General features: G+C 41.5%; 1 protein-coding gene across 2 annotated transcripts in view; it reads right to left on the minus strand.

Annotated features, from left to right (window-relative positions):
- gstcd (glutathione S-transferase C-terminal domain containing) overlaps positions 1–11,388 on the minus strand; it is a 52,065-nt gene extending 40,677 nt beyond the window's left edge. The window contains exons 1-4 of one of the 2 annotated variants that reach the window (XM_022765425.1): positions 10,751–11,388; positions 9,216–9,674; positions 7,518–7,775; positions 3,340–3,433 (exon numbers count right to left, since the gene is read on the minus strand). In XM_022765425.1, coding sequence (XP_022621146.1) covers positions 3,340–3,433; positions 7,518–7,775; positions 9,216–9,674; positions 10,751–11,167 — 1,228 coding nt within the window. In that variant the 5' untranslated portion in view covers positions 11,168–11,388. Of the gene's footprint in view, positions 1–3,339; positions 3,434–7,517; positions 7,788–9,215; positions 9,675–10,750 lie in introns of both variants that reach the window. The other variant, XM_022765424.1, reaches the window with a different exon arrangement.
- Between the last annotated feature and the right edge of the window lie 75 nt (positions 11,389–11,463).

Genomic DNA, 11,463 nt, shown 5'->3' on the forward strand with positions numbered 1-11,463 from the left:
CAGCCCTCCCCATTTTTTTTTTTTATGCCTCATTGTCTCGTTCACCCCTCTTCCCCTGCCTTGTTTTCTCCTGATAACCCTGGTCTCTCTTCATGCGGCCTCACCCCTATCTCAATCTCCCACTGTCACACACTCCATCATTCTAGCCTGCTTTATTCGCTGCCTACCCTCCTGCCTCCATTAAGTGAAGCAATGGAGACAAGACACTGGCTGCTTTATACAATGGCCCCTGTATTCACATAGCTGTTTACCTGTCTGCAGACAGCCCTCAGCACATTTGGCGAAGCAGCCATCTACACTGCAGGGACAAAAAAAAAACTCACATTCACAGTGGTCCCTTTGTTCCTCTGTACATTATGCACACCTGAGCATCTGCATGTAGGATATGTTGCCATTGAATGCAAATGAGTTGGGTGAACAGACTGGAGCAGTATATAAAACAAGGGAGGAGCACATACTATAAGTCTGAAAGAAATAGTAAAGCCAGGTAGTATTAAGGCAGTTATATGTTCTTTATTGTTTTGGCTCTACATCATAATAATGCATTTCAAATGAAAACAACTACAAGATTAAAGTACTGACTTTCAGCTTTAAAAGAGATTGGAGGATGGATGTGAAAATTGTAACCTTTCTTACCAATCAAGGGGGTATATGGGTAAAAAGAGCTAAAATCTGTATATTGAAAGCTGATGTAAAGACTCATATTAAAGCGGAACATCAGCACTTTACTCTCCTGGTCGCTGTTTCATTTTAAATCTGATGCTCTGGAGTACAGAACCAAAACTATCCAAATATTTGCAGACTGAACTGTTTATGCACTTACATGAAAAAGATAAGCCAATACATAAAAATAAAACCTCTTTCAAAGACGTTTGTTATATGAGTTTTGCAGGTATGGAAATATTTCTGCATACGAAAGGGGAAAATGCTGCAATTTTCCCTGTAGTACTGTACGTGTAGGCGTGTGTGTAGCCATTGGTGTATACTGCAGGGGCAGATAGATGGGAAAGCCCACGCGCTGGATTTCTGGACAAATTGGCTGCCTTTCGTCTCTGCTCCTCTTTAATTACACAGTACTGAAGCGCAGGGGCTACCTACCTACCAACCAAATACTGCAGAAGGAGATATCAACAGCGCCGTTTATCATGCAGAGTGCCGACCAAAGTGGTACAGCTAAAATGTAGTCTCTCTCCTCGATCCTCACGCTAAGAATAGACACATTGCCCACATCATCAAGAGTACTTCTGTTTAGAAGTCAGTGGGGGATTTTGGGATAGAAACGGATGATTAAGTTGTACTGAGAGGACATTAAAAAGGCCACAAATGCCTGTCAAAATTACAACTAGTACCATGCAGTAAGAGAGTAGCAGGATAGTGACATGTTTTTCACTGTTTTAGCTTTAATCCAGCACTGTGTCCTTGAAATGAAACAGTGACTATCAGGTTAAAGTGCCACCTTTCAATTATACATACACTACCACTGCCACTATTTTTGTGTTTGAGGGTGTTCACATCCATATTGGGCAAATACTCGCAGCCCTTTTTATACAAGGTCACTCAATTTTCAGACAAAGCAGCAGGAGAATGATCAAATGTGCAGACAACTGATCAGCCCCCCCCTCAACCCAACTGATGAAAGTGCACCAAAAAAGCAAAAAGTGAGGATGGATGGATCTTCACTGTATTGACTTCATTGGATTTGCAATAAATATTAAATATGATGACTTCACTTAAGATCGTGTTAACTTGTCTAATTACTTCTGGTCCCCATAAATTGGGGGAACTACGTATGTATATGTGGCCCTAATATAAACAATTAACCAAATAAAGCAACAGTTTAAATTCGGGTCATGCTGGATTGATGTGGAAAACTCACACTATGAGAAAATTCCACTCAGTCATACAAAAAATAACTTTTTGTGAATGTTGTTTGTTGAATTACTGAAAATAGAAATCATTGCATTGTGATATTAAGTCTGAAAAACTAATCAGCAACATTTTACATGACAAAGTCCCCAAGCAACATAGAGATGGACTGGCCAGACCATTCTCTGTAATAGTTTTGTTGTATTGTATGGTGCCTTATTGGTACATGTGTAGGAACTGTGGTTTTGTGCTCTTCTCTAGAGTCAATATTATACTTCAATGACACACACTGACATGATAATGCTGTAATGAATTGAACGCTAGGCCTGCACAACCATAGGAGCCAAAAGAGGGAAGAAGCCAACTAATGGCTCCACATATATCTCAGTGATGAAATTTCTTTCTGGTTTCATTTTCTCTGATAAGTGGAGGAAATAAGCGATGAGAACGAGCTTCTGCTTGTCACAATTTTCCACATAAGTGACAATGAAAGGTCGCAAGAAAAGGATGCATCACAAAACAATGAAGAGCAAAGGAAATGTCTAAATATTCATGCATATACACATATGTGTCTTTATCAACCTCCTCCATTTTTTTTTTTTATAAGAATAATAATAATGATAACACTGATAGACTGCAGCTGCCCCAGCAGTTGCATACACACCATTTAGCATCACTAGCGACACAGACACCTCACTAAAGAAGAAAAACAATGCAGGCAAGACAAAGGGAGAAAAAGAAACAGATATTTCTTTCTGCTTCACCAGTGCCACCTGGGGCAGCAATCAACAACCCTTCCACTGCCTATTAGATACTGCTCCCACTACAATCAGTATCCACTAAGGCATATGCACAAGTTCGACATTGCACATTAGTTGTTTGTGTCTCCTGTGTGTGCAGGGGGTTTGTGTGTTTCTGTTGTGCTGAGTCTGTTTCTGTCACAGACCTCACCCCCGCAACATAAGGAGGATAACACATCGAGATAAGCACTTTAAAATTCATTAGGGGGGGCTCATGGGGAAACTCATCCAGCTGAGGCTGAATAGGAATCTTCGCCATGTGTCAGCGGCTAATATCTTCTTTTCGGGGGGGGGGGGGGGGGGGCCAGAAGTGCACTATAATCACCAGGCCACGGCAGCACGGGAAGGTTTTATGCAAATATTTATGCACATTCCTCACTCTAGCTCCGTATACAGTATTTGTTTTGACTTTGGCCAAGTAATAAGGTGAAAGAAAGAAGGAGCAGGGAGTGATGTAGAAGCATACAGATAAAGAGATGGAGGAGGTAAAAATGATGAGAGAAGTACGTTCTGATGCAGATAGAAAGAGGTGTATTTGGACAAAGTAAAGAGAAAGAAAACAAAAGAAAATGTAAAAGAAAAAAAAGTACAGCACAGAAAAGATTTCAAGGGCAGAGCGGCAATGAAAAATGGAGGAAGCAAAAGGGGGAGCCACCAGGCAGATTGACTCTACCTTCAGTGGGGTTGATAGCTCCTGGTAAGCTGTCCCACGGGAGGGTCCAGGCAGGGCAAGGATGAGGAGCGAAGACTGCCTCGATACCATTTTCCTAAGGGAGGAACACACAAGCACACACAAATACACAGGTTACCATAGAAACCCTTCTACAGCCTTAAGGTTCTGTGGCCCAAATGGTTATAATGAAGCAAATCAAAGAGAGCTGCTCTTGAACAAGGCCTTTGTTACCTTACTCACGCTGATCTGAAGCTATACCTGAGGAAAAACCACTGCTAGTGCACTTATTACTCTCTCAAGAGAGAACAAATGTTTCACCAGCACAATACATGCTCCTGCACATCCAACCCACTTTAGAGAACTACTGGAGAAACACAGAAAATTGAGGCAGAAAAGGTAAGGTATTTTTTTTTGTGTCTCTCTTTAATGATAAGAGGGTCGGAACAATAAAAAGGTACTTAGAGACAGTCTATAAAGGCAGGGAAACGATGTTGAGTCATTACTGTTAGAAATAAATTCATTTTAACACGCATCTCTTTTGGAAGAATCTTTTATGACTGCCACACGCTTGCCTTCAGATGAATGGCCTTCTTAATTAATACTGATAGCAGGTGCTACGTAACCACTAATAAACATGAATGGGTGTGCGGAGCAGGGAAAATATCTTCCTCATTTTTTTTTCTTATTTCCAACATAAAGAGGTATCTGACAATAACTCAAAACTCAAAAACTGAACTAATATACTAATGTGATATCTTATTTAAGTGTATTCCTGTTTAGTTATCAGGGTTACCCTGTTCAACCCTGTATTTCATGATTACTGAACTTAAAAAACACAACCATCTACACCAGTGAGCATAGTGTTATAGGTGCAGTGGTAGTGTAAAATTATTGTGGGTATACTTCATATCAAAGCATATTGCCTAACATACATTAAAAGATATCCACAGAGAGACCAGGAAAATATAAACACTTCATATGATGTAATGGAATGCAATACAAAAAGCCCTGCAATAAACACAATTTATTATAAATATTTAGTTGTCAGCAGTACTAATTCACTCGCTATGACATACTGGGACTGTACTGTGTGGTGTTGTGTTAAAACATTACAGGATTTCAAAAATATTCTGTTCTAATATTTTCTCTACTTTTTTTACATTAATGGAGGGGCAGAAGTATTGGAAACATCTTGTGACACAAGGCAATCCAACACTAGAGCAACACAAACTACAGCCTCAAAATGACCTCAGAGTTAAGTCAACACATTTTTTGACACAGTTTCAAAAACACTAAGTTTCCCACAGTAGCATATTTTAGAGAATTGCAATTGCAATGTATTGCAATGGAGTTGGAGGGGCTTTAATTTTTTTGATCACTGGATGAAGGCACGTGAGGTATATCAACTAAGTCGACTAATTAATGTTTGGCTTCAATAAAAGCCAGAATTAATTTAATCTAAAGAAGTGATTCGGTTTTAAGATGTTCCACCAGCTGTGGTCCACCACGACGTTACTGATTTAACTAAAAGTCTAATACCACTGCAATACTCAATGTGGGTGAGCCAGTAAAATGTATTAGTACATTTAAAAGCAAATTACTTGACTGTGCAAATGCTTTACATGTATATACACCTAATCTTCATATACAGCACAAAGTGAGTAGTCCTAATCACCAAATTAAATGAAACTGATCAAAATCATCAATATACTTTGATTTATGATCATAGCAAAATGATATAGGGAATGCCAGGGCATGATTTTGGAGAAAGTAACATGTGTCAGTCTGACTGGTATGGTAACATCAGTTGAGCCCCATGGTCGAGTGTTAGAGCCTGAAAACAAGCTTGGGAGCAGAGGTTAAGATCAAGTGAATCTGCCACAACAGAAATGTTAAACAAGGAGCAGCAACAGTGTGGTTCAAAAGATCAGCATCGCGTCTGTGTTGGTTAGGTCACATTTACAAGATGCATCAGTCATAATCTAAAGCTGCATTAAGGTGGACATTATTGTCTTGACAGAAGACAATAACAACTGAGCTGGTTTAATGGCGAACAATGGCCAAAACCTTCAACTGGACCAAGAGCGACTATATAGCCCCTTTCCCACTGGTCAAAAATCCCGCTAAGACTCGCTAACATCAGCAATGGAAAAGGGTACAATTGGCAATCCCACCTGAGTAAAAACGCAGTATTCATCAACTCAAGCTTCCACTGGCATCGCTGTAAACAACGCTCGAGTGAATCCACTAATTTTCTAAATTTGAAGTATATATCCTGTCATAAACAACAGAAGGTTAGTTTCAGAGCACCAGTTTCCACAGGAAAAGACACAGACATTCAGTAATCCCAGTCTCTGGAAGACAAACTGTCCTGTTGTTCCAACCGGGAACTATTTTTACTGCTATCAGAGATTAAGCTGTGCTAATGTTAGCAACTGGAAGAGTAAGAGCCCTGTCAATCAAGTAGGGAGTAGCAGCAGTAGCAGTTTGAATCTCACATTGTGGTGTTGGGGCTACCCTTTTGTTTACATTTAGTGGGCAGGTTGTGTGTCTACACCTCATTGCACAGGCACTTTGACTGGCATGCATCACTGTGTGTTAAGTGAAGTGGGAAAGAGGCAGAGTTTATGAGCCATTTATACTGTGGACGGTGCAGCGACATGAGCCTGGTGCGTCTGGTTAGCAGCAGTGAAGGATCACGTGTCACCAAGTCAGACGACAGCCCTCTCTGTCTCTATGCACTTGCCTTGGCAGACACACAGTCATATATGAGAACATATGAACACACACACACACACACACACACAGGCACCTTGGCCAAGACATCACAACAGCTGCACTGCAGACATGATGGTGGCGACACGCAGCCATCCTTGTAATCCCTCCAGGCAGAAAAAAAAAGAATAGTGGCCATTGTATGTGTGTGTGTGTGTGTGTGTGTGTGTGCATTGCTCTCAGTTTTAATGTCTGATTTCAACCAGCCATGCAAACTGTCATTTGAGCACATCTGTGCCTTAACTAAATTTCATCCGGCAACATTGCACGTTTAAGGCACATCCCATCCTGACCACCCAGCTCACTCAGCCTCATTTCAACTCTCCAAACCCTCTTTTACTGCTCTCTTCCCATCACTTAATATCACATTGTTAAAATCACAGGAAGATCTTTGCTGAGAGAGCAGTGCAACAAGGCCAGGAGAAGAGTCTGAAGGGCTCAGTAGTGAGAGGTTAGTTGGGGCTGATGAGAAAAACTCCTTTTAAACAGCTGGGCTTGTTTATATCCTGCTGAAAAACTAGTTCAAAAAATGTTGCAGGGACAATGTTTGGAGTGCTATGGAGCAAAGTAAGCTGTAAATGTGTGTAAATGTGTAAATGTCTGTAAATGTGTGTGACTGTATGTGTGTGAGTGCGTATGTGTGTCATACCAATGCTCCCTGAGGGAACTATATTTTAAGAGTGTGGATGCATTATGCTAGTATTGTGCATTGTCTTGTCTCTTTACACTAAGATTTTCAGCCATTACAAGAAACTACTTAGTCTGGCTATAAAACATTGTTTTGTTTTGGACTGGATTCATTGTTTTTATTGCACCTGAAATGAGGATAAGCTGAATGTGCGCCGTCTGCAGTACTGCAAGTGGCAACAGGATCCACTGAGAATACTGAAGTGAGCATTTCAAAAGTGTACTGAGGGGCAGTAAAATACTGTTGTTATAAACACATTGTTTTGTTGTAAGAAAGGTCACTTTTTTGTTAGTTTGTCTTGACTGATTATGTCATACAAACAACCTCTGTGAGAAGAAAATCATGTGTACAGATAAGCATCCTAAAACCTTCAAACAGCCCACTTAAAATGTTAATCCTGTGACTGAAAGCACTTAGCATTTAGGCACTGGCAGAAAAACGAACATTTCAGCAATTAAGAAAGTCTGCCAGAAGCCATAACATTAACTTAGAGCTGCACTCCTGAAGGCACAATCAGCAGAAAATGGAGGCATGAAATTATAGGGATAATGGTTAACAACCAGTTGGAGCCTCCACACTGTCTATCTGTGCTGTGAAGGGGCAATGGGAGACAGCTTCTTCAATTTACAGTCTGTAAATGTGTGTGTGTTAAAGCAAATATGTTTGGAGAGCACAGAGAGGTAAAGTATGATGAGAAATAAGTGAGGAAATTTACTTTAAGTTTAGTCATTGTGGGTCTGGGGCCACCGACAAAAGGCTGGTCTGTGGTCATCTCCTGGTTTTCTTCTTGCTCCGGGGGGCTAGTTGGGTTGTCCTCTGCTGACGGCTCTGGGAGTCCGGATGTGGGAACATGGGGGATTGAAAGAGCCATGCCACAAGCTTTGGCTGCCCGGAGGACCCCTGGTACATCCTGAACACGGCTGTACCAATGCAGCAGGTGGGGGAGCCGATGAAGAGTGTCTGCAGCGTGGGCCTGGAGGGAACACTATCAAAGACAATGAGAGGAATGAAAGAGAGAAGAAAGAAAACAAGCAGATACTGATTAAATGACTCATCTAACATGTCATTGTCCAGCAGAGCGAGATATTAGGCTCAACCGGAATTCACTCATCACACTGGTGGACAGACACACTCGAGGGCCAGGCAGGAAAAACATACAAAACAGCGATGGCAGGTGGGTTAAGGGTTAAGGACACAAACAGAGACGTGATCAGAAAAGCAGTGTCACTGTGTGTGACTGTGTGTGGACGACAGAAGAAAGGGAGAGGGACATGGACAGAGAGGGAGGACGGGGCAACTCTGAAGTACGGGAAGTGGGTGGAGTGGGAAGGATCCGTCGTGGCTGCATGTGTCGTGGACAGTAATGGCCGTTAAGAGGAGACACGCTAGGCTGAGTGTGAAACTGGAAACCACTGGAGCACAGCTGACTACTAAAAGCCTCATTGTGGGAACTTCAGTTCATTCCCACAGTTGAGGAAAAGCTCGGAGACGGCTGAAGGGTGAAATGGAGGTTGAGATCCACTTCAACTGCCTGACAGTGCAGCATCCTGATCAATAACAATATACCATTGAACTAAACAGCGGTACTACTCTCTGGTCTCCGCTGCAGTTACTTTAATTGCTCTAACTAACTTTGCTTGTAATATATGCAATCATTATGTGTCATGAATATGTAGAAAGTCTGGCAGTCTGCAGAAATTTTTGAAGTTCAGAGTTATATGGACAACATAACAACCCACCAGTTCTTGATCGGTTGCAGAGAGAAACATGTTCCCAAAGTAAGGTCATTGAAATGCATTTCAATCTGCTGCATTTGAATAGAGGCTCTCCCATATACTGTTATCACCCTTTGCCAGGTGGCTCTGGACCACCTTTGAGAGCAAAACCTGTGCCAAGTCTTACGCAGTGAGTCTTCTTAACTCAAGTTTCTGCCTGGATGGATCTGAATAAAGCTGGATGTACTGTCTGCTCACCCAGACCAGAGTGTCAAAACCAAAAGTCATGCATAATTTGACAAGTCATCATAATAAAGGCATTTAAAAACGCCGTATATACATGTAATGGGGGTCTTGTAGCCTGAATGGCACCATCTATATAGTGACATCAGACCTCAGTTATGTGTGCTATTGTTTATGCTGAGAGACAAAGCTTTGCATGGCTACACTTGATTGCTCATGGCACAGTAATGGGAATTTTGCTCGTAGTAAATGTTGTAAAGATCATATTGGGTCAAAACCATGAAAACATAAGACTTATACAGGAAACTTGCTGAAATTAAATTAGCATTTGATGTGTATTCATGGATCCAAATGATGCTATAATTTAAGGCAGTAATAAGCGCAGAGTCTTTAGCCACAAGGGTTCATTACTGACGACACTCTCAAATATAGATCATAAACTCCAAGGCCCTTACCAGGTACTGATAGATGCATGGCAGCAGCACCACATCAGTCAGAGTGAAGTACAGTCCTTCAGCAAACACGCGCTCCAGCGGAGGGAGATCTGTGGTCTTCACTTTCCTGATCTCGGAGTTCTCTCTAGTGGTCAAAGCTGGAACTGAATCCACAGACAGCTTGGCCAAAGCAGCCCTGAGCTCAAGTGTATCACAGACCTGAGCCGACTGTCCAGGTTTGGACTCATTGTCAACATCTCCTTGGCCTCTAGGGGACTCATTCTTTTCATTCTGCCTCTGCTCTTGGAGTTTCTGCCTTCGTATTTTGTCATCATTGTGGACTTTGACAGGCTCCGCTAGCCTTTGCTCTAAGGTGAGGATGGAGAGAGGCAGCTGCTGATATTGATTTGTGGGATTTTGGAGGTGTTCTTCTACGGCAGAGGGGATGCCAATTTCACACAGTCTGGTCCACTTGCTCACCTGAGAGCGACGGAAAGAGATTAGAAAAAGATTTAAGGAGATTTTTCAGGTCAAATACAGCACTGTCTTTCAACTGAAGGAATGATTAACTGTTTATTGTCTCAAGTGTTTTACTGATGTCTGCTGATACTGTGATCGAAGCTTAATTAACATCAACTCTGGTCATGTTGTGTGGTCATTAGAGTAAAGTTAAAGTAACTCTCGGGTAAAACCTTGTTAGACTGTGAGGGAGATGCAGTTTAACCACTGAGGGCTTCAAATTTCACCAGCCAAGGAAAAAGTACAGAGTAGAGAACCACTGACGACTTAAACAATAAGCATCAAATTATCAAATTTGAGGAAAAATCGAGACAAAGTTGCGAGGCAATCATTTGAGTTATGTTAGATGTACTGAGTTTATAAGCAGTTGTAGATTTCCAGAAGAACTACTCCACTGTAACCAAACTAAATATGAATAAATTCATGTCATTGATTATTGTTTATTCTCCAACAATAAATTGGAATAAAAGGCTAAGTTATAATGGTAATTAATCTGAAATAATTATAGATAGATAGATAGATAGATAGATAGATAGATAGATACTTTATTTATCCCCTAGGGGAAATTCTTGTAACGTATGTAACTTGGACATCCTCAATTTTCCCTATGATTAAAACTAAATAATCAATAACCTTCTGAACCTTCTGAATTAAGGCCTTCTGTTGCATATCAGATAATGGTAACCTTAAAATTAAGTCTTACTGAAATTTTGACTGACTGACACTAACATAATAGTTTTATTCCACCATGCACACTAAATCGGTTTGAATAGTCTACTGCCACAAGCCAGGCACCGTGTTTCTATGAAAGGAGTTACATAGCAGAGAAACATGTTTCTTTGAATAGTAAGTTCATTATAGTTGGTTAAACTGTTCACATTGAGAGGCTAAGTCAAAACTCTCTGCATCACCTGTGACTTTAATAAAAGTCAAAAAGTGTACATTTTAACAATAAACCACTCTGTGGCTGATGCTAAACACCATTCAGGCACTTTCTATCTATATTGAGCGCATTGGTTTTCCTGCTTTCCACTGACCTCTGCACAGGCCTTCAGACAGGTCTTCTTAAAGCCCAGCAGTGCCAGCACATCATTTCTAGAAGGGTCGGCCTCTAAGGTCTTGTTGATGATATGTCTCAGGACCACTGCCAGTCCAGCTCTGCAGAGCCGCCCCGTCTCATCCAAAACAGCTGGGAGACGGCAACCTTTCACCAACTGGGGCAGATCCTCCAGCTGAGTGTCAGACACATCCACAGACTCCGGCAGCTGACTCTTCAGTGTCTGGAAACTGGTAGGTTTGCTGAAGACCAGAAAAACTTTGAAAGACTTGCACTCGCAGTACGACAGAAGAAACAGGGCTATGGAGGTGTGCAGCGGAAGACGAGGTTCCTCACTCTGGCAACAAACTCCTAAATAGAGGGAGGGATGCTGCTGCTTATCGTCCGTGTGCTTCATTGTAAAAATGTTGCTACCGTGGAGTAAAAACAGAGCTAGGTTAACAAACAACTAGCTTTGGGTATGTGACCGAGTGTCCTTTAAAGGATGGCAGCTAGTATGTGTAAGCTATAATACCATTTTGGATCCGACGCTTAAAATGACATTAATAGATACTCACTGCAGCTTTAGAAACGCGCATAAAAACTACTGGCAATTTCAATAAAACCACGTTGTTATGGTACACGCTTTCTCGGGCAGTGCGGCTTCTTCTTTCCCTGTGCCAAAGCTAAGATGGCTCCACAGCGCCATCAGCC

This window comes from Seriola dumerili, unplaced genomic scaffold (genome assembly GCF_002260705.1).
Source record: "Seriola dumerili isolate Sdu_G_001 unplaced genomic scaffold, Sdu_1.0 BDQW01000686.1, whole genome shotgun sequence".
Lineage (NCBI taxonomy): Eukaryota > Metazoa > Chordata > Actinopteri > Carangiformes > Carangidae > Seriola > Seriola dumerili.